We start from the raw sequence: 24,940 nt of genomic DNA, 5'->3' as shown, positions 1-24,940 counted from the left end.
CACTTCAAAATGATTTGGTGTCTTTGGATGGCGCCCCTCAAATAAGTTTGAGGTTTGTTTCCAACTGCCAGGTTCAGTTTTCGGATCCAAACACCCATTGACATCGCACTGTCAGTGGAAAGGCTGTATGCCAAATTAGCATCCGATGTAGATAAGCTCTCATGTAACCTGACCCAGCTGGACCTGGCAAATTCAACTCTGGAATCCATTTTTTTTAAATTCATTAACGCCCTAAAAACCTCATATATAAATCATTAATATCATATATCTCTTCATGCTGCATGTGTGGTCATCTTGCGAATGCATCTCATAAGGTAGTGGGGAGTGAGGGGTGTAAATGCAAGAGGGTTCCAGGAAGTGAAGGACTATGGGAGGTCAGTGGACACACAGTGATAGAGACATCCATATGGTGGTGAGGGGGAAGGCTCTGGGCATGGAAATGAGCCAAGACAGAGAGAGAGGGAGGGAGGGAGAAAGAGTGAGTGATCATGGGAAACAGAGCGGTGAACTCTCTCTTGCCTTTACTCTAAGTTCAATAATGTTTCCCCCGAGGTTTACTGCTACTCTCAATCAACAGATATTTGATCATTACACACATGTGTGCACACACATCCACAAGGCTGGATTTAAGATTAAGTTGTTCATCCTTGTCTGTTTAGCACATTAAGGTGCATCCACCTTATCTAGCCCCTGGCCTCCTCGACATCCAGCTCCATTTATTTGCACCTAAAGACTGTTGAATCTCAACCGACTATCTGCAGATCATGTGCATCCTCTTTGGCTTCCTGTCCACGTATTAGAGGCAATCTCTATTGTTACAGTCCATAATTGGGTTGAAACACACTGCAAACGATGCCCAATATCGTTTTTCATACCTGCAGTATGAAAATCAATATTTCGGAACAGATCCTCCCACTTCTTAATATAGCGGCAAATGAGCATCACTTGGCTAAACTCCAATTCTCCACTGCCTCTTTCACCTCTCTCTTTCTCTTTCTGCCTTTCACTTCTGATTCTTTTGCTTCTTAGCAAAAACTTACAGCAAACAACTTCTCGTGCAACATCTACTGTGACATACATTCATGTCTTTGCACCCAAAAAATTTAAACACAGCTGAGACTGCAGCTGAGAAAGACTCATTTGAGGACGGGGGAGCATTTACCTGATTCACAGGAAAATGTCTTGGATGTGTCATCACAGAAGATGATCGCCACAGCGTGCTTCTTTGTCTCTCGCGGCATCCGGGTAATGTTCTTGATGTTATGGAGCTCAGTGATCTAAAGAGGAAGGAGAGAGTGGCAGCGACACATTACCTTGAATGAACACAGCCGGCAGCAGAAGCAGCAGGCAGTGAGGCTTAATTGCCATCGTGCACGGCTTTGCCGAAAGTGCAATAGTAGTTAGAGGCTTAGCATATAAAGGATGGCAAAGTAAAACAGAAATGTGGGTGATCTTAAGGGATAAATAAATAAAAGCAGTTTTCCCGCTGATTACAGAAAGCTCTTTTCAAAAAGTAAGAAATCATCCACAATGTCAGCTCGTCGCAGCGTGGTGGGAGTCACAGTATAGTGTGTACGTATGTATGTAATGTATTGCTATTTATTTTAATAGCACTTTATGTATTTGTGACCTAATGTTCATTCTCTATACGCTGTGCATCCACTGTTCAAGTGCCTCTCCTCGAAACTGCTTTTTCCAGTAAATAGGGAGGAGAGTGATCAAAAGCATCTAAATCACTTTACCAGGAGATTGATCGCGAATGGAAAAAAAGAAGAGAAGATTACGTTTAATTGAATATCACCCGCATTTACAGGCCATTTTGTTCAACAGTCTTCGCTGTGTTCACTCTGCCTGGGAGATAAGGCCCATTACATTATTGTAGTCCATTGTGTGCTAACTGTGGGCCCTTTGCCAGACTGTTGGGAATGAATTAGCTGGGCTCACTGCCCGTATAGTAAAGCTTGACTCTTTAAGGTTAAAAGACCAGACCTAATAACACACAGAACATATGTGGACTACACATTTCTTTGTTCAGTAACATTACATATAATAAATTCTCCCCTGTTTTGTCAAATATCCTCTGCTCTGCATTCAAGTTACACAGAGAGATGTTAAAAAGTGTTTCGACAGCAAGGCAAGGAAATACGGAAATAAAGTGAAAAGGTAGAGGACGCTATGGATATTGAAAGATAGCAGATATTTTTCATGCATTATTCCTTATCCTCCTCAAAGATAGCATCTAAATATTTCATATGAGAGGAGGTAATTTTTTTCCTGCTGTGAAGATACAGTATATATAATATTTGTCCTCTGGCGGGCTATTCATACATATAACTGACACAAAGAAGGCATCAACAGTGGGAATTTCTAAGCCATGAATTCCAGCCTCTCTCATCTCTCTCTCTGTTTGTGTTTAGAGTGTAACTGTGCATGTTTTAGTCTCTCTCGTGTGTGTGTGTGTGTGTGTGTGTGACGCTGTGTGTCTGAGGGAGAGGTTTGGGTGCATTCCCAGCCTAAGGCGCAAGAGTCCGAGCAAAGTGAATAATTTGTGATGAGACCTACTCTTCATCTCGTCTCCTCTTCTTTTCTTCTCGTTTATTCAGAGGTGTAAGTTAAATCTCATATTAAGAAGACTAAGAGTCTACAGCCATGCTGGCTGCTCTGGGAGGCTGTACGAATGACTGTAAGAACCGGTCTTCTCATCACTATTGTTGAGATATTTCACTCTAGAACAAAATTGTGTACCGATCACCTTGTCTTTGCTTCACTTCCACTTCCATATGCACATGCTGTATTTAGGCATTTAAATACAGCTCCATCTTTCCACTTTGGCTGCCTCTGTCAGGAGCTCAGGAGAAGGAGAGCGTGAGAAATGTAGCACACAGAAAGACACAGGGCTAAAAATATTGATAAAAATATTCAGTTTTACTGTGCGGACCAGCGCTCCTCAGACAGAGAAAAAGGCACAGGGAAAGAGAGAGAGGGAGTGGGAGCAGGGGGGATACAGGGAGAAAAGAAAGCCAATCTCCTTTGTGTTGATTCTGTAAATCAGCCACCAGTGCAGCCTATTTCCTCCCAAAGCACTGCAGCGTTGAATGAAGCCCTCAGACGGGACCTTTCTTGATCTTTGTGGCGATGCATTACCAGGTGCACTGGTGCATCTGTGTGCTCATCGCTCACTCCAGAGCACTGGGTGTGTGAGATGCCTCTGGGAAGAAGGGGGGTTACAGCCACACAGGACGCCCCGAGTGACAGCATGATGCAGTAGGCTGAGAGAGGCTTCATTCACAATACATGGCTGATGCTGTAGCAGCGAGGGATGCTAACAAAGTGGATCAAACTCATCTACCTGGCTTGTGATCGCATGCAATCTGGGAAATTGAGGAAAAAAATGTGAAATGTCCGCCGTGTGTGAAAAATAGTAGATCAGTGAATCAGCTCTCAAACTGCAGCCACGTAGGAAACCTAGTGTCAGAGTCCCCAATCATCTGCTGTTATCTCCTCTCATTACTGTAAAACACTGTTCCTGGTGCCACTCCTTTAACATCATCTCCCCTCGCCATGATAATGAGCCATAATTGGAGTATTTCAAAGGGCTTAAGAGGTGGGGAGAGAGGTATTATATACTGGATTATTACTTTCAAAAGGGAAGGGAAAGGCCCCAGAGGAGGAGATAAAGTTACAAAAAGTGCCTTAACTCCATCATCTGCGGCCGATGGACAGAACTTTTCATATGAAGATGAAGACAAGGTTCTTAGTAGGAGTGTGTAATACAGCTTTTATTAAATAGGTGTGATATTCTTTTACAATGTACAATGTAAAGAAAAAACCCAGCTTGAGTAACTTCATCTTATACAATAAGTACTGCATTTAAATTAAAGTTTTTCTGTTGATTTCAGAGAATACATGCCTAAATACAATTCCCGGCTCCTAGTTTTTGGTGGGCGACCACTGGCGTCAGATTTTATCAGCTAAAGCTAATTAATTCCACCAGTTGGCCAAATTGCAAAATGAAACCCTTGGCTGTTGTGTGATGAATGTGCTCTGCATGCCGATGTCGCAGTAGCATTTGGACTCAGCCAGAGACTGTTCCCCGGAGAGTGACACACCAGGTTTAATCTCCTTTTGGTATTCAAGAAGACAAAGACACACTTTACCATTCACGGTCCTCTGGAGACAACCAATATCTACAGGAGATTGAATGTCATATATGGTGTTATATATTAGTTAGATTATCAGACTGTGTTAACTGGAATGGTTGTCTGATGGTGGTGTTAGACAGAAGGTCAGACTGTTACCGAATCATTCTCTGGAGATTATGAATATTGAGTCCTAATTTCATGGTAATCTGGTCGTATTATCATGATCGACCAAAGGACTGACTGACATCAGTGTCCTGAGGCATCACCACTAGCACTAAAAATTTAATTTAAACCTGTTGCTTAGTGAAACATTGAACATATACCACACTGAAATAGATGCATAAAGCTTACAGCTTTACAATATAACATGCTGTTTAGGATTGCAACAAATTACTATTTTCATGATCTATTAATGTGCTCATTACTTTCTTGAAAAATCAATTAATGTTTGATGCAAAATGTCAGAAAACAGTGAAAATTACCATTTTTCCTACAGCTGCAGGAGATGTCTTCAAAATATTTTTGTTGTTTTCAAGGTTTTTTAGTTTTACCTTGAGAAAATGTGATTGGAAAATTGACACTAATGCTGTACAGTATAAAAAGCCAAATCAATAGATTAAGACAAATTGAATGCAAATCAGAGTGTAATTTATAATGTGTTTCAGTCGTGTGTGTTTACCTTGTGGAAGCTTCTGAAGTACGCTGCCTTCTCATCTGGGTACTTCTCTAAACGTCGGGGTCCTTTACTGGAGGCCTTCTTGAACACCAGCCAACACCTCCGGAAGATCTGACAACAGAGAACGATGGCAGCCCCGTTAGTGAAACACAACTCTACATTAAGGTAAGTGAAGACATAAGACTACAGCAAAACACAAACTGAATGTCCAGAGAGGTCGACCCAAAGTAACCACAAAATAATAGACCAGGAGAACTCAGCCTGACACCACATTAACAGGACAGAAAGATCAAGATCAGCAGAGAGCAGAGAAATCAATGCCAGCTACCATCCCAGAATTCAAGCTTACTGTTAACCACTAAAGTCCACCTCAGCAAAATGCCTGTACATCAAAGCAACTGAACACTTTAAAGTAGCTGTGAATGTTTTTCCATTGATCAAAATATAGATTGGCCTCAGGGTTCATTCTAGTCGTTTACCATTGGAAAGCTGTGACATAAAGTACATAAAACTGAATCCTATCCTGATTACATACTTAAGCAAGCTGATGTCAAGATGAGAGCGAAAGCACCAAACAGAAGATTTGGGAAAGGAAATGAAACCATTAAGCCTCATGAATTAAACACCTCTGAATGTATCTCATTCAAATGTTATATTCTCATTATCAATGCATTTAGATAATACACTGGTCTGTCTATGACAGCTGTATGCTCTGCATTATCAGAGTTTTAGGACTTGAGTAAATGCTCTAATTTTGGTCAATGGTAACTCCAATTACTCTAATTCTGAAGTATTATGAGCTCACAGGACATTCAGACATTAAAGAGTCTCAGTCTCAGTCCTCTAACAAATGGCCGTGATGAGTTGAAGGATCAAGAAAAACACTTAATTGGTTGCGTGTCTATGTTGAAGTTATCAGAGTTCTCAGTCAAGAAATATTTTTCAAAGGCATGTGCAGGATATTTTCAATGACTTGACAGTCCAATGACAGAAGTATAATACCATAGAGAGGAGACACTTGCATGTATTTGATTGACCAATGCAGCGCCCTGCCAGATGATACCGCCGTGCATTGGGTTGATCTGCGTTTGCTGCACAGAGGGCTAGCTTTAATTCTCAATCTGACCAAGGCAGAACAGGTCTATCTAGCTAGCTGTATGGCAATGAATGATGGATTTACGTAGACACATTGACAGTCAAAATGCTATCACAAATAAGCAAAAGTCCAAGCCAAGTACTGAATTCAACATTGTGCAGCACCCCACTGTCTAAACTAGTGGTTTAGTTATAATGGTCCATGTGCGATTACTGAGAGTGACGACAGACTGGGACTTGAAGGAAGATTCAAGCAGTTATGTTTGAGGGATGAATGAATATCTCACATGCAAGTTAAAGCAATAGCCAGCATGCTTTACACTGAATCCAAACAGTTTCTCATCAGTTCATGTTTTTTTTTTGCATTGGCTGAGAAAATGGTTTGAGTGTCAATAACAGAATCATGAACAGCATAAAACTTAAAGCCACGCCCACCAAAACTGCCTTACAGCATATGCTAAAGGGATATAAAAAATAAAAAGTACACGAGTCCCTCGATATTCAATTTGTCAAAATATTTTGCTAAGAAGGAATGTAGGTTAGTAAAAAATTCATTTGATTTATTTACTGATTTCTTTAGTTATTAATTAATATGTCAAATTCTGGATATTTTATTCATTCAGTAATTCATTTATTCATTTAATTTCCCAATTTCTCAGTGAATTCACTAGTTTATTTATTAGCAATAGGGCAGATATGGGACTGCAACTGCAGGCATTAAACTGCATTTCAGAATACGCACATACACAAACAAATATTGTTCCAGATTTGAAATTAGAGCAAGTGTTCAAAACATTTCAAAATCACTAAATAACTTGTGATCCCGAGAGCTTTGAACAGACTGCACTCTGCTGCACGAGCTTAACAACTTTGTAACGTTGTTTCAGCCTGGAGTAATGTGCTTCCATTTATGAAAGGCAGTGGAGCTCACGGTCCGTTTCTCTTTCTTGCCACACAACGTGAACGCACACTCATACAGACACACAGACTCTCTCTCTATGGTGCAGAAGATTACTGTACATTGTATTGATTACTGGACCACAGTCTGGCCCATCCACCAGCTGAAGATGACATAAATACAGGGTGTTGTATATCGGACTACTTCAAGGTTAAATCATGAAAAGGGCCACACAAAAGAACACACATACAAATACATACACTTATGTGAACACACAAAACCACGAAAAAGATTTCTTCGTTTGTTAACACAGATAGACTGGACATTGTTTGTCAGTCATTGTCATTGTAATCCCATACATCTTGGCGGTCCTATGCAAACCATGTTTTCTGCTTTGAAACAATGCTTTTTCCAATGGTTTTTAAACAGTGTATACATGGTTTTCTTTGGACAGCAATGTCTCTGAAGCTCAATATAAAGAACTGTTATATTAATATTATTCTATCTGATCCACTGTTTAACCCAGCAACAATACATGTAAAGCATTTGGAAAAGCCAGAATTCCTCTTTACACAGCAAGTGTCAAGGTGTAAAAAGCCAATACAAACTGAGCAGTGCAGTTGAAAGGCAGAATAAGTGTGATGGCCAGTAGCTTATGAGTCCTATGTGGTGGCCTATCTTTAATAGTGGGACCCTTCTATTTCCTGGTGGAGACAGCCGCTATCACTCTGCCTGATGTATGATTGCCCTGGGCCGCATGGTTGTGTTGGGGAACCATGGATGTACGATTAATTTGTTTACTCAGCTGGTGTACTTCATAAAAGGCCCACTGAGTTGAACTTGGCACTTTGCAGTAATTGACTAGAGTGGATCCCTAGGTCCTTATCGGTCTGCCTTGATGGGCCTCCATTCTAGTTAAGTGTTGCCCAGGCCCATTATAAACAGCAAACAACACAAAATAGTGCACTACACACTCTCTAATGCACTGTGGATCATTCGCAACACCGTCTATAAAGTGCTTTAAAGAAGGAAGGAAACAAAGGGCCAATAAAATTGTACTCAAAATGGAACATACTGTATTTATTTCCATAATAATGCATATAAAAATAAAACATAACTGCAGGCCGGACTGAAACACAACCATAATTGTGAATCCCTTTTGACAATGGCCATTATCACATTTGCAACTTTTAAACAGTAAAATTAAAGCTAGCCTCTATTCCCCTTTGGGAGCTTGAGTCAAAGCATTGCTGTCTGCTTGCCGCACACAAAGTAATTCACCCTAGGAGTGCTCAGATTAAGTAATTATACCAGCACAAAAGCAAGCTCAGTGAGATAGCTTCTGCATAATAAGAACTAGGGGGTATGAATGGAGAGGGCTTAATTTTGCCTGTTCCACAGTTGTCAATTCTTTGTCAAGGCAGTCCTATTCTCAGGCTGCTGGTGGGTCTTATTCAGAGACACTCTTACACTGATTGTAATTACACAGACGTGAATGAGACTCTCTGCTGGTTTGATGGAACTCATTTAATGCCAGAACAGTGTAGAATACACTGCTTGGCACTAAAAACCAACTTGCCACTTACAAAAAAAAACCCAAAGTAATGATTAAGAGGGCCGTTCTGGGGAAAATAAAATCATGCTAGTTTTTGCTTTGAGTTGTCCTCTGATTACTATAGTGTGAAAGCAGTTCTACTTCTCATGCCCTGTGGTATACCTTTGGTCAATTACACAAAGCAGGCATCGGCAAAATGGCAGGCTTGTGACCAAAAAGCAACGCTGCCTTTGGCTTTGATTGCTGCAGTGTGCAGAAGCACAGCAGCAATCATGTTAGGGCCTTTGAGCCTTGAATCTTTGATTTACTCCCATCAAGGTGTATCACTTTTTGTTTGTTTGGTTCTTGTTTTCAGAAGTCATGTCTACTCCAACCATTCAATCAATCAATCCAACTTTGTTTTGATGTTGACCCCGTCAGCACATTGACTTTTAGGGGTGGAACTCAGTAAGTAGTATCCAATCTGAACCCCTCTGGGGAACTATAGACTGGGCATTGACGGTAGTAGGGTGGTAAAAGGGCAAAACAGCAAGACTGTAATGACAGCAAGGAAACGGATTCTTCATAAAAGATGCAGATTGGTCCCAATGAAATTACTGGCTGATAATTGAGGTGTAGACCTACAATAGAGTGGTGACAAAATTAGAATTATTATCGTCTTCCTGCTTGAACACAATGACTTAATTTGTATTTACTCCCAGAAGGAAGAGCATTACAATAGTCAAGTCTGCTAGAAATAAAAGCATGAATTTGTGAAGAGAAATTGTCTCCTGATGACACACTTGTGTGGTGTCAAAACTACACACTTGTGTCATCAGGAGACACAGCCACATAAAGCAGCGTGTCATCAGCGTACGGAAAGAGATGCTATGTCTCCTGACTCCACATCAGGCGGTACGAGGAATAATCATCTACTGAAAAAAAAGACTTCTCTGCCAGAGAGATATGTACGAGACTCAGTCTTCAGTATTTGAAACAAATTGATGATCAACTGTTTCAATAGCAGCACTTAGATCAAGTAGTGTCAAAACTACATTTGCTGGCACAAGCTCCTCCATCTGCCATGGATGACATTAACTGACCTGGAGTCACAGTGACTCACAGAAGTCCAAGAATGCACAAAATTCTGAATGAATCCATTTAACGCTGCAGATTACAGTGAGCAACAGGTCCAATCACCATTTGTTTTTATGACTGAAGTCTGGACCTTTCCCACAGGTCTCAATCTCAGAGTCTGATTAATGAATGAAAGGCTTGTCATTAAAAGTTAGTCAGAGAAGGCCATCTCATCTGCACACACATACACACCTCATTCAACACATACCTGCTTAGAAACACACACACAATTACCACCATCTCAGCACTTCTCCACAATGACGGGTCAAATATAGCCTCGCTATGTAAGTCACTTGAAGAGAGAATTATTCATTTGATCCACTGGTTGAAATGGTACTCTCAATGAACAGCCAAGTTCAGCAGGTCACGAGGATCACAACAAATGACTTACATCAAGATTTATTGTGTATTCATTTAAATTCTGGGAGGTGGGATGAACCCACAGGGCCACTGGAATCCAAACGAGATTGGGTCATTAAAATTTAACACTTCATTAACGCAATCTTAGAATGATTTATTAAAGAAAATTATTTTTTCAAGACAAGTTGCCCACGATTGTGAGTGGTGTGTGTGTGTGTGTGTGTGTGTGTGTGTGCATGTGCATGTGTGTCTCTGTCCTCTTCATTAATAAGTAAACAGACCTAAAACTGAAATGTTATAGAACTGAATGTGAGGAAAACAAATAGAAATCCTTTGCCTCCTCTCTGCGGTTTAAAATGGCTCATATATATATATGAACATCTTTGTGCTGCCTCTATGATTTGGGTTTAACTTGCAACTCGTTCAACTGATTGGACATAATTCAGAAGAATTTATTTTATGAATCATGAAGTCAAATGCATGTTGCACATATGTGTTTTGTTTATCCATTGCAATTTTGGAAATTGTGCCACAAAATTTTATTAGCATTGTCAACCAGAACAGTACCGTACACATGGACATCCCAAATGTATATAAATATTATAAATCTGTCTGTCCCCTGGAAGGGTATAAAATAATTCATCTACCGTTGAAAGTTCATAAGCACACAATATCTTAAAAACTTAAAACAAATGGCATCCAGGTGGTCTAGGGGTTTAAGACGCTGACCATGTAATCGTTACTGTGAGTCTGGCCAGTGTCCTTGTGTACTGTTCTCTTGTCAAATAAAGGCGGGAAATCTTCCTAAATTATTAATTATCCTAGAACAATTGTCCCAAACCGAGCAACTAGGCAATTATGAACTTGACCATTTTTGTTTTTATTAATTAATTTAATCTGTTTTGCTGCAGTGGGTGGAGTTGTTAGTAGGACAGCAATCAGTAAAGAACTAGTCAAATCCAGGCTAGTATATACGAGTGGCCATGAGGAAAAAAGGCATATGACAACATGCCAAGAGATTGCACGTGGCATGTGAAGGATTCCTAAAGCAAAGAAATCTGAGATACAGATGAAACAAAGGCCGAACTCTTCAGTTCTCATGCAAAACTCTGTATCTAGAAAAAGCAAGGCTAAGCTCATAATCCATGTAAGCTCTCTTCCATGAAGAACAGTGGTGGCAACATCAGTTGCAGAAACTGGAGGACAAGTGAGGACACAGGAAAGAACGAATGGATGCAAAACTGTTGATGAGAACCTGCTTCAAAGTGCTCAAGATCTTTGATTACTATGACTCCAAGCATCAAGTGAAATCAACACTGACATGACTGCAGCCCAGACAATGGCAGAATTTGAATTCCACTTAAAATATGTATAATGGAATTGCTTTAAAATTTCACCAGCACTACCCATTCAATTTGACTGGCCTTGAGAAAATGCATACCTTTGAATGGGAAAAACACTAAAACTTCCAAGAGCATGTTTTCATTTTGCCATCATGATGTATTTTGAGTAGACTGTTACTAAAAATCCATTTTGTATTCCGCCTGCAACACTGGAAAAATTGAGAAAAGTCAACAGGGTTGAATACATTGTGAAAACATTGTTCTAGATATGAATAAGATACTCCATCTTCAGCTCTGAAATGCATCTCTACACTATCAAAAAACAATGAGTACATCACCACACAGGCAGTAAGGCAGTGTGTAAAATAGGCAGCAGCAAAGGCAACGAGCTGGAGAGAACATTTCAAGGGCAATCCCTTCACTTTTAGGGAGGTCTGTGGCAAGGAAAACACTTCAGGAGGCACTTGGCAAGGTGCTGCGAGTTCATCAACACCAGCTCTACCGCGACAACCACACTGAGACTGTTGTTCGAGGGGACCGGAAGAAGGATTAGAGTCAGTGAGTATGATCACAGACAGACAGATGGAAGCAGGCTGTTTGATGGGCTCTTATAAAAGGCTCTAAAGGAAACTGAGAACACATTTGTCTACGTATAAAATAACCTTGCTTTACGGTGCAGCAACATTTAAAGTCACAATAAATGCCTCAAAGTTAAAACTGGCTCCTGGCAGGTAGCAATGTCAGACGAAAGAGTGTGTAAAACCATGACTGAGAGGTCTGGTAGAGAAGGAAGTCAGACACCTCATGGACCTCAGTAATGAGCCATCTTTGAAGCCTCAGTCATTTTCTGGAATTGGCCTCAAAACACAAAGTCCATTCACTCCGCGGAGCATTACCAAACTTCAGGCATTATTAAGGAACTGTCTTGCCTCTCAATAAAATATGGGCCCTATTTCCCCCCACAGGCAAAATCACTTGTCATTTGGATGAACTGAGGAACTGTCTAAAGACATGAAAATGATTTCCAATGACAGCCTGCTTCAGGTAAATGACTAATCACATGGCAGAACAAAAATAGCCGCCTGTTAGATTCAAGGGAGCACTAGTGAGTATTGAAACACACTCGTAATACCTCAGAGGTGCAAATGCATTTATAATTCCTCAGATATTTGATTTTAAAAAAGGGAGAAATGTGGGAAGGGTTTTGTACCCTCTCGATGATTAATGTGTCCCACAAAGTACAATTTAAAAGATGATTACTGCTGCACTTACTGGCAATACAAGACATGAGAGCACTTCAATCAAGGTAGTCCTGCAACACTCAGACATGATGATAACAGACCGGATTTAGCTGGTTCTTGGCATGCAGAATACTGAGCTTTTCTTTAACAGGATTGTGAGCAAAATGAATGAATTTTGAACCTTGTGACCACAAAGAGAACATTAAAAACCATCTGATGCAGCATGGCTCTATCTGTGTTTGTTGTTTTCTGTCAAAACTCCTGGCAGTGGTATGGATGAAGTCTTCCTCCTCATTCAGCTCTGCATAAGGTTTAGTGTTCCCCCGGTGATAATGACGCCTGATGGACTATGACAGACCAGGCCCGGCAATATCACCTCCTGGTGCTGGCAATCAATTTCAGACGGCGGCGGGGTCTGTGCCACGGTGTCCATCTTTATAATTTGATTTGTTATCAGGTCGGACAGTTGTTACAGCAATCATTGCAGCGATCACTCCGCCGGCCCCGACCCCCCCAACCCCCTCCCCAAGGGTTGGTCCACCATTTCAACAAATATCTGCCAAATGCAACGGCTACAAAAGTTGGTCTTAATTGCACCGTTGCTGTCACTCTCTTCCCTCGCCACCGGCTGTCACCTTTGACTTGATACATAACTCTCATCCCCCCCCTGTGCCGAGATATATTTCCTGTTGCATCTAAAATGTTTGGACATCCCATAATTTTATAATTCGCCCCTGACTACAGCTGTTGGCAGGGTGGCAAGCCAGCCGCGCCCCAGTTAATCATAGATTACTTTATCTGGGCCATTCCAAATCCTCATGTGTAATGCAGTGCTACCTCAGCAGCAAGTAATCACTGCCCCCCACTCCATCCAAACACACACACACACACACACACACTCACACTCCCCCTCCTCACTTTCTCTCCAAGCCTGATTCGTCTGTCTCTGTCTCTCCTCCTGCCCTTCTGTCGTCACCCTCTCTCTTCTAAATTTCTCCTCTCCCATTCCTCATCTCTTTCTTGTGTCTATGCATGATTGGACATTCTCATCAAACATTCATGAGCCAAACTGGTCCCGAAATGTAATATCATTGTATTAGTGGCCCTTATTTTCACTTGTTAAGGCCGCGGCTGTGACTGGGCGGCATTACACACACGGAGTATTCATGGCTGAAAAGTGGATCCCGGTCACAATGTGGCATGAAATATGAAGGACAACAGGTTCCAGTTGACTCCTCGCCCAAAAAGCAAAGGGTCCGTCTACTCAATATGACACAGACTGCAGGGGCAGGCGGTATGAAAATGACCATGTAGCACACAGAAATAGAAGAGGGCCATCCAGAGATTGAGAGAAAGCCAGGAAGAGTGGAAAAATAAAAGAAAGAAACAGAAATAAGAGAAAGTTTGAGAAAAGGTGGAGAAGTGAAAGTGATTATGAGGTGGTGAGAGCAGCTGTTGAAAAAGTAGAGTGAGAGCCATAGAGTCAACTGGCTGCAGCCCTCCATTAGGATTCATGATAAATTATGCTTTTAAATAGGACTTGTGGTCAGAGCACCGAGGAAACATCATGACGACTACTTTTTGCTGTATCGTTCATAAGAATCCCTCTTCCCCTTACCCTAAATTTCAGGGAAAACAACATATATACACCACTGTTTTTTTTGCCACACCCTGCATCCAATTCTCGTGCAAATAACATAGTTGAGTGCAGGGAAAGTGTTTCTACTGTTGTTTCTTATTACTGTTGTGGAGACAAGGGAGATCCCAGGCTGGGCAGCTTGAGCAAGAATTAGTTAAAATGTCACGCACAGTGCAGATACAGCCATCACGGCTACTGTAGCAGAGCACTTTTTTAAGCACAGCACAAAAATAGCAGCCAAATTATTCTGAAGGAGATGTAGGTCAATATTTAAGTTTCGCTCTCAGGTGTGAGGGAGCGAGGAGGAGTAAGGGGGGGGGTTATGATGTAAACAGGGCGGCATAATGCTAGTGTCGGCTTTGGCTATGGCTTCACCAGCATCCACCCTGGGGTGTTGGGCATGGAGTCACACTGACAAAGGATGGGAGAGAAAACACAGTTTTTACAGGAGAGGGAGGACAAAGGATTACACCGCAATCATAATCCCATAATCTACCAATTCAGTTTTATAATGTTGCTTACTTCAGTGTGGCAGAGTCATTCCATCGTATATTTAAGCCACTATTGATTCCAGTGACACTGAGGCTGGCAAGCACTGCTGGCTTCAGTATGCAAGACAGCGGTGGACTCAGCATGCATGTGTAAAACACTTTTACAGCGGGGCCATTTTGCTTTAAGTCATCATTATGACAATTGCCTGCTCTTTAAACCATCCCTCATCCAAACCTCTTTATGTATTACAGCTTTACTCAGCAATCCTCTGCACACACACACACACACACACACACACACACACACGCACACACACACAGAGCAATTTCCATTTAATCCCATGTACAAGGCTGAAACGTTCACAGACAATACCATGCAGACAAAGAAGGATTTGACTATGGCAGAATACCCTCGCCGACAAGTACACTGAGACCACCGTAGACAGAGCGCAACAATACAGAGCAGTGTTATTTTCTTTCTAAGACTGGAATGAGTTGTACACCACTGTGTATCCTCTATCAGGGCAGAATGTTAAACTGAAATAAATCCATAAATGAAGAGGAAAAGCAAAAAAAACTCCATTTAGGTCTAGCAGTAATGTGGGCAAACCCTTATTGTATCACTTTAGTATGTTGGTGCTCGCGCCGCCGCCGGCTTCCGGCAGAATTAGCATCTAGGCCAACAGGTGAGGGGCTGTTACATGGAAACCAAATACAGAGCCTCTGAAGTGACCGAATAGCCTCTGTGGGAAGAGAATATAAAGTGAGGGGATGAAAGGAGCTCCTGCCCACAACAATGATGCAACTCCACCAATTGACTAGCTTAATTACCATTAGCTGACCACTTGATTATCATATCAATAAAGACTGTGAAATCGACAGCGGCACAGACTGCTGTGCGGTGCTCCAGCAAACATTTGCATGTTTAGCAGGATATTATGAAACGCAGAGTGTTTTCCAGGACACTTTGTGCAAGCGTTTGTTATTTGAATTTCATCAGAAGCCCTAAAAGCAGTAATCCTCATGCATTGGTGCAGTCACCCCCCCTCCACCCACCCGGGGATTAATTCTAAAGAGGTACTCGCTCACTGATGTTCAGGCTGCTTCTCTGATACGGTTAGCTGGGAAAGCAGCGGGCTCTGTGTCTGCAACAACTACTCCCTCACAAGCAGAAAGCAGAGATTTGTGCTCCCCGGAACTAACTTGACTCAGCCACATTTGGTCTGCAAATCAAAGAGGACGCTGGGGAATAAAAAACATGTGTGTGTGCAAAGGAGAGGAAATGTGGAAGCGTACTTCTATGTCAGAGAACGGGGTCCGGAGTTGGTCATATTGTTTTTGTCTCATTTCCCCCCAAAGAACACACTCCCTCGGAATAAGTGGGCTGTGATTTCTGTGTCACTGTGTGCCTCAGCATGAAATCATTGAGGAATGCAATTATCACTTCACCCAACAGACATTTCTCTGAAACAACTGGGAACATAAGTGGGAAGTGAGAGGGAGGGAGGTGTGTGTGTGTGTGTGTGTGTGTGTGTGTGTGTGAGTGCGGTAACACCAGTTAATGTTGACCCCGATGTGTGCTCTCAACTTCAAACTCCCTTTTGTTAAATTAGCTAAATCCTAATCTGCTGGCATACTTGCGATTCATGACGGGTCAAAAGTTTGCCATATTAACTCCTCTTTCTTCTATTATATATTTCACTCCCAAACTTTATCCAATAACCTCATGTTTTCAATTGTTTTATGACTCTTAAGAGCCATTATTTTCTCCATTGCGACCTTTAAATGATCCGCTCAAAGTGCCACTGCCAAGGCTACTATTGTACGCTCCATTTCCCTTGGCAGACCTTATCGAAAATTAATTCTCTGAACAATAATTCTTGGGGAAATTCTAAAAGATGTTTAATAGAAAGGGGATCAGATTGCCTTGGCCTACACTTCAGGTCATTTCAGGCTCATCAGGATGGAGGGCGAATTTAAAAAAGCAAGGCAGCTTTGCATGCAACCAGAGCGAGTCAGCTGTAGCGTTTCATGCCAAGCTGGGCAGGTACCAAACTGTCACCCCAGTGCTCAGTGAGAGGCAAACTGTCACCTCCTTACTATTAAAAGAACTCCCCTGAGAAAGAAAGAGGGAGGGAAGGAGAGAGGAGTGTACAAACTCATCTCCAAACAAACACAAACAAACAGAGAGCTCCCACGCAGATGGGTGACATGAACCGGCTACTTTTTTTTTTCCACTTACACAAGACCCCAAGGTCAAGGTTTTTGTTTTTTTAACAGCACATTAATAATAGTGCCACATAAAACAGCCTTGTTTATTTGACTTGGGCAAGTTTACATTATTCAACAAGGTTATTTACTTGCATTTAAAGCAGACCAGGTGTAATATTTAATAATTTTTTTAGCAAGGCCATAATAATGTTTACTTATGCACCGCGTTGAGTAAATTAAGAACACAAAGACAAGCCTCTTAACACACACAGACACAGCTGAGACTATCTTTGGCTGCACACTGTACTGAATGTGCTTGGCAAGCGGGCTGATGAAAAGTAACAGCAGGAGAAGAACTCATTATAGATCGTGATTCAAATACAAAAGGTAGGTGGGACTTTTTCTAAGAATAACTTCATCTGGTCCCCTTTTGAAACTGTACTTCGTCAGGTATGACTGATTTGATACAATTTGTCTGGATCACAACAGACTTTTATCACAAGACTATTGATAACGACATTTGAGGGAATGGATCGTAGTTTTTTCTCATTCACACAGAAAGAATATCGCTCTGGAAACGGGACATTTTCACATATCTGCACACACACGAACACTTGAAAACACCCATGCATATACACACATGCACATAAACACAATGCCCTCATACACACACACGCACACACACACACTCACAGAGAGACACACCAACTGAAAGTGAGCTTAGCTGCAGAGCAGAGCCCCGAGGGCTGGTCTGTTGATTAATGAGGGGAGGAAGGCGAGGAGAGGAGGATGAAGCAGAAGTGTTAATGGAGCTATGATAGATTCCTCTAGGCCTGGTGTTTTATAGGTGAGTCTCTAGTGTATCTGCACAATGTAGCAATACAGCGCCACAGAGAACTGTAAAGGCCGAGCCCTGCGTGGGAGGTGAAATATGTGGATCAGATGGACTTGAATATGGAGCAAGACACATTCACCTTTCAGAATCACACAGCTAAGATTATTAAGGTAATTAATTTAATTGTGAGTGAAGATTATTAGAATACTGTAGTTTTTTGTTGAGCCATAAAATAGAGAATCAACCTCGAAATATAACTCCTTTCAGTGAAATCTTTACCAGAGCTCGAAAAAAGCACAAAGATTCTCTTGTAAAACACTACTGAGAGACATATCCAGCGCTAACCAACTTTGTGACAACAGTGACAGTGATCCAATTTGTTCATGACTGTCACATCGCTGAAATTTAATATTTAACAGTCAACAGTCTGTCCTCAGTTCATTGTCAGGGAAGCAGGTGGAGGACGATCTCTCAGAGACATCACATCACAGATAGTATTGAAACAGTCTTTCCTAAATAACTACTCACAAAATAACTTCACTGATGTGAAAGAAGGGTAGAAAGATGGTAATACTAACCTAAACTGAATTCATTTTGGCTAAAAGAGACAGTGGATCTTGAATCAGCTCACTGTTGCACTTTCATTGAACAACCAGATTGATTAAAGAGAGACGAACCTACAAAACAGGAAGCTGAATCAAAAAAATGGAAAGTCTGTCTTTTGTTTAACATAATTAGTGTTAATATGTTAGCTTTAGTTTTTTTGCATTTTGTAATATTGTGTGTGTTTGTTTAAATCAATAACGTTTTGGTCCACTTAGGGGCAGCAGAAACCAGCTGTAAACATATATTATATGCAATAACATATTTGAGTTACTTAAGTAGCATACAGTTGCCTTTTAACACAGTCGTGTTTCTTGCCACCTGGTGGAGGAAAGGACAATATTCATTCTCCTTTTAGCTCTGTTTTTGGTCTCCACCAACTCCTGGAGGAAATATCTGGCTCTTTAGCTGTTAAATGGTCCACTATGTTCACCAGTTAATTGCTATCTTTGTCTGTTTGTCGTTTTGTGCTGAGCGGGTAGCGCACAGTCCCATTTTCACTGAAATCTGCTGCCCTCTATGGCGATGCTGATGAGAGCAGTGAGAGTGAACCAAAACAGTGAAGTAAAACAAAACAATGAGCTGAAAGTCACTATAAAAACTCTATAAAGCGGAGTGGAACTACAGAGTCAAGTGATAATTCTCTGTGGGTTAAATGCTATGAGCGATACATTTAAAAATTTAAATGCTTTAAATGACATGTTCCATTATGCTCTACACTTAATGTACAAAATAGAATGACTGAAAAATAGAACAAAAATTGAAATGTGGTTGGATAATATGGTTGTTCTCTCTACTTTTGCTTAAATTTACGGTGTTGAATCAAGTGTCTAGTCTGTTGTCAGGGCGCAGGGTCTAGGGGGATTGGAAAGATTAAACAGCCATGAAGGGAGTCCTCTTCTACTGAGCTGTGACTTCTCCCCCCGATAGGATTAGAGAACTTTGCACTTTACAAAGCAGCTCATCAGAAAACATTGGTAACACAAAGCTGTTATGGACAGTGCCAGCTCGGTGTAACGTGTTTGTGGACGGATTTCAGAGACGGACAAGAGGGGAAAAAAGAAAAAGAGAAAAAGTGGCTGGGATTGAAAGTAGAGTCTGGTATTTTGAGAGCATGACATTGAATGAGGGCAAGAAAAGAGAGTGTAGATACAACGGGACATTATTAACCACCAGTTTTTTTTATGGTGCATTACTTAATCAATTGGGTTTCAGACATCACTAGCTACTGATAACAACACTTGTCCCTGTTCACGACAAAAAGCTTTTTTGATAATTAGGAACAACGGGAATCAATGATGTGAAATGTTCAAGTGGAGTCCGGGGCAGAGATTTATTTATGAAAGCGACTATATAATAGAGGCACATTTTTCACCATGAATAACGACTGTTGTTCCCATATCCTGCTAGAGATGCAATTCATCAGGACCAATAAGAGCTGGTAATTTGTCTTCAGGCCTTTGTCTGATGGAGGAAGCTGATGAAAACCAAAAGGAAATGACCACACAATGTATAGCCTAGCCCTGCACGTCTGTGAATTAATGCACCGAGTCTAAAAACATCTATCACAAGAAGAGCTGAAAGTAGGCTAAATGCGCCCACAAGGCACAAATAAAATCATAAACAAAGCTAAGCATATTAAAAATCCTCAGTTTCAATTTGTATCTTAGCAATCAGAAAGATGGAGAGGAGAACACGACTAATTGTGGCCACTGGATGTTAAGAATCTAATGATTTGCTTATTGATATAATCTGATTTCTTTACACAACCCAGAGTCCCATTTATCCATCTTGTTTGGAAGTCTCAATTGCTGAAAGTCTTTTCTACGCTCCACTGACAAGTACAGTTCCTGGGGTGAAAAATCTCCGGACATCCACCATTTTGGACGGCCTGTCATTGTTAATAGTGAGTGCACGGAAGTGGCAAGATCCTATCTTAAATGGCTGTGCCATCTTGGACAATAGACACATTGTTCTCCGCTTCTTTGCCTCTGCTTCAGTGGGTGATTGTGCGCCAACAAGGGGGAACATACCCACACACCATTACAATACACGTAAAAAAGGCCACTGGTCACAGAGCACAAACACCCACTTGTAGGTCAAAAACAGCTGAGTGAGACAAAAGAGGGATAAAACAGTTAATGGCTGTTTTATCTGTAGACAGAGATGGGAGCGGAGCACCATTGGGTCCAGAAAAGTACTTTAAGAGTAATAACTCTTGATTTTGTCTTCATATTTAATGGCTAGAAAATGCTTTATTTGCACCATTAATGTCTTTATTGGTGTCCACGGGAAACTGCAAGCTTAGCATCAGGCTCGGGTATCAAAGGTCTCTAAAACATTTCTCTCTTTCTGTAGATGAAAAGTTTCAAAATAGTTGGGAGTGTGAAGTGAATTTAGAATCAGAAGTCTTGAAAGTTGTAATATTGTTGCTTGAAAGCGTACGTGGACAAGCCTCAAATTTATGACACAATATTTTGTGTACAGGTCCATGCATCAACAATTTAAAACAGTCAAAAATAAATAAAAATAGAAACTGCAATGAAATTAGGGCTGCAACTGAAGATGATTTTAATACTCCAAAACCTAAACGCATTCAGTTTAAAATGATCTAAAACAGAGAAAAACAGCAAATCCTCACATTTGAGAAGCTGGAACCAAAAAAAATTTAAAAAACAACAACAAACGATCGATCAATTATCAAAATAGCAGATTTTCTATCAATCTATTAATTGTTCAGATCTAATTGGAATAGTTCTGTAGTATTGACATACTTTATTTCTTCCCCAATAGAACAAACATGGGAAGAAACATGAATTTCACATCTGTGTCATGAGTAAACATTCATAATTAGTGTCAGTATCAGTTCTGTAGATTGAACCGTCTGTCACACATTTAACTTCCCTCAAACCTTCCTACAAGACTAAAGGTGGCAAGACTCCAATAAATACTGAGCAGCTACAGTAGTTGTAACTTGTTTTTTTCCAGTCCTTAAATTACAGAGGGTTATTTGCCCCGAAATAAACTGTATGCATACCCAAGATTGTGAAATGATTCACTCGTAAGAAAAAGAAAAAAGTAATTTAAAAACCCCAAATCACTTCAGTAAGTTTATAAACAGGACAGTAACACGACTTTTTGCAAATGATATCCTTGTGTTTGGATGATGAATAACTTAAACTCTCAGTCTGCAGCTCAGATTATTGGTTTGCTGATTATTTGTTTACATCCATACTTCTGGATGATTGTATTTTCACTCCTCCTCATTCTGGACCAAACTTAATGCATTTTTAATGTGTTTCCTGCTTTGACATTTTCTGGTTTGACCAAGGCGCCCTATAACTGTGCTTAGATGTCAGGAGAGTATGACTTCGCTTTCAATTTTGTTCTTATTATTATGAATTACATCACCAGTTTATGTATGTTTTATTATGTATATATATTGTGTGTATTCTTAAGATCTAAGTTAGTTTGGTTTGTCTTGAATTTAAAGTATGACTAATTGTGCAGTCCAGCACAATGAAGGTACGCTCCCTGATTTTAAGATGGCCAGCAGCACCTCCGAATCCCAAACACGTATTCCAGCTCACAGCAAATATCAACAGTGAGCTGGAAGGGGCACTACTATTGGCCACCAAAACAAAATCCGGGAGAGTACAAGGTAAGCCTTGGACAAAATATAACTGACCTCATATTTTTAAAGCGACTATAACTGCTGGATGTGTAAAAAGGCAGTGGTATGCTAGCACGTTCGCCATATTAGCAACATTAGCATTCATCTGGAGTCCACCTGATGAATGTAAATCCAATATTCACCTGTTTTGGTCTCCACTAACTCCTGAGGGAAATATCTGGGTCTTCAGCTATCCCAGCTGTTGGTGCTAGGCAGGTAGCGCACAGCTGGGTTTTAGAGCTGACTGCTGAGTCTGAACACGACATTATGAGAACAGTGAGAGCGAACCAAAAAAAAATTCACTTATGAGTATTCATGTGATCCATTGTTAATATAAAAGTGTTAATTATAGCCACTTTAAACATCTGGAATGAAGTAAAACCATAATCTATTTCTTTGTATGTAAAACAAGAGCTTACTGCAGGTACTGTTTGTTTCTGTGATAATACTGAGGTGGGAAATATCATTTTAACAAGAACCTATCGAAGTGTGAAGTCCACGTGTGAAGTGCTCTGCCTTCTCTTAAAATATTACATATCTGCCTCGCAGCCAACATCCGATCTGCAGCTCCTTTGAAGTGTCAAAACATGTTTGTGAATGGAGAGGTCTGAATGGCAGACAGACTCACCTGCAGCAAACTTAAATTGACCATTTTTGTGGCTTGAAGAAAAGTTGGACAGACGGAGTGGGGAGGGGCGACCCTTAACCTGGGAAGCATGTCGCTGGACTGAGACTGCCACGCAGATTACTCAAAGGTCGTGTTTTTCAGCTCGTCAAGAGGGTGAAAGACAGAACTGCATGGGTGATGGCAATATCACTACTGCTGTTTCTTTGACACGGCCAGATTTTTACATTCTTTTTCTCCATGCAGAGACACCCGTTTTTGGCTCTTGTGAGCAGTTAGTTTGTCTTCATGTAGTAAAAAAAAAAAAACACTGTATGGTACAAAGCCACAGGATTAAAATTAATTGAGAATCCACACACTGTTCTCTGGCAGCAGATTGTTTACTTGTTTGTCGGGTGCATGTGTGTGCCAATTCGTCAATGTTGAACCAAGCGAATTTGTGTGTGTGTGTGTGTGTGTGTGTGTGTGTGTGTGTGCCTTTGCACTGTGTCAGGGGGAATAGCCTGTTGGGGTTATGGAGGGTGCAGTGTGGGGTGATGAATAGGATGCTTTTGTGCTCAGTCTCTCAGCTGTCTGCAAACCAGTGAAGGAGAGAAAGGTGAGAGAGAAAGGGGCATGAGGTGAGGGAGATAAAGCCAGATAAAGGGGAAGAAAAGAGGAAGAAAGATAAAGTAGGGGCGAGGAGATGAGAGAGACACTGTGAAGTGTGGGGAGTACAGGTGAGACGTGAAGGGGGGGGGGGGCGGAAAGGTGAGGAAGAGGAGGGGAATGTGAGAAAGGAAAGGGGAGAGAGACTACTTGTGCATTCAAGAACACTGCACCGTTGTCTCCTCAGCCAACAAAGACACAAAGAAGTTGGCTAATGTAGGAAATCGTTGCCTTTCATGTCGGTGGAAAAAGAAAACAAAAGTCCCGGGTAAAAGAGAGAAAATTGAAGAGAAAGTGCCCCGGTTGGTGATTTTGATCGCTCTGCAGAACACAGACCTGACCTCGTGGCCTCGACCTTCACACATGATGGGGTTTGGAAATGAGCCAATCACACTGACGGATGCTGATGAGTTCAGCCGAAGCTGTTGGTGTTGGTGTGGCCACTTTAATACATATCGCATAAAGAGAACCACTCGACTGTACCACCTTCTAATGAAAAATAATGTATAATACATTTTCAAAAGGCACAGCATTACAATAGAGACTGAGATGGGAGCATTAGAAGGTCAACTGTGATGCAAAGGCTTGATATGTGATATTTGGGAGACCTTTAAAGAACTAAAAAGAAGAAAAAAAAAACATTAAAAAACCATCACATGAGGAGGAAAACGCCCGGGACCTTTCTGGCCTATAACTCCAGTTGAGAAGCCATTGTAGGGTCTTGGTGCTTTTCTTTATCTCCTGTGACAGTAAACTGAATATATCTGTTTTATATATTTAGACTGGTGATAAGCAAAAACAATCAACGAATCAATCCTGAAAAGAATCAGCAGATCCATCGGTATTGAAAATAAGGGTAGCCGTTTTACTGGCTGGTTCTTGTGATCTTATTAACTTGTCGTTTGAGGAGATGGCTCCTTATTTGAATCAAATTAATTTTCCCCGTTTTAGACAGTTTTTTATTTAACTCAACATTCTTAACTCTACAGCTGCTTGTGTTTATACATTTAACATTTGAGAACTTTGGTTTTAGACCTGAACAGATTAGTCTAGTTGATTAGTAGATCAGCAACAACTTTTTTGATGATCAATTTATCATTTCTGATGCAAAAATGCCTAAAATGCATGAGGAATCCTAAGAAGGAAAGAGGCCAGTGCATCTGTCCCCTCCATGTAACTAAATCTGACTCTGGGTATGTTGTTTGTATCCAGCATCCTCCTGTTTTGATTCTCTGTACAACATATCAGGATAATGATGCCTCAAGTCTCTCTTCACAGACAGAAACATAATTGCGCTGTTGAGTCATCATAAACTGTAAAAAAAAATAAATGGACAAATATAAAATAAAATAAAATAAAATATCATGTTTGAGATCAGACTGCAAAAATAACACTTTTTGGACTTTAGCCAACTCTAAATATTATTCCCCTCCACCCAGATGTGTATCTTTCCAGTTAGCCCACGCATGTGTGTGCCCGTCACACATTTGGATTTTCATCCTTCTCAAAACGCAATACAAAACGCTTGAAATTATGCCATTTAGCACTGATGAGGTGTTTTTCCCCAGAGAAAGAAAGATCACAGAGATGCACTGTATCACTGCCTGTTGATTCAGGCACACAGATACCAGTTCCTGCTCCATTTTGTTGTTGTTGTTTTTTTCCTCTAACTGATTCGGAATGAGAATTGGCCTGGAATAACTAACCCTAGCGTGGATGGATAAATACTTTCTATCTGCCCACACTGGGGTCCTCTGAGGCCATCGCAGCATGTCTTTTCTATGATGAA

The 24,940-nt window shown here is 40.9% G+C and overlaps 1 protein-coding gene across 1 annotated transcript in view; it reads right to left on the bottom strand.

The window, feature by feature from the left end:
• The window catches only part of dok6 (docking protein 6), a 38,536-nt gene that overhangs the window by 12,063 nt on the left and 1,533 nt on the right, over window positions 1-24,940 (bottom strand). The window contains exons 2-3 of the mRNA XM_070928376.1: window positions 4,822-4,929; window positions 1,163-1,277 (exon numbers count right to left, since the gene is read on the bottom strand). Coding sequence (XP_070784477.1) covers window positions 1,163-1,277; window positions 4,822-4,929 — 223 coding nt within the window. The remainder of the gene's footprint in view (window positions 1-1,162; window positions 1,278-4,821; window positions 4,930-24,940) is intronic.

This window comes from Enoplosus armatus, chromosome 21 (assembly GCF_043641665.1).
Source record: "Enoplosus armatus isolate fEnoArm2 chromosome 21, fEnoArm2.hap1, whole genome shotgun sequence".
Classification (NCBI taxonomy): Eukaryota; Metazoa; Chordata; class Actinopteri; order Centrarchiformes; family Enoplosidae; genus Enoplosus; species Enoplosus armatus.
Note: the sequence above shows the minus strand (reverse complement) of the source record. Positions and strands in the feature narration are given on the sequence as shown.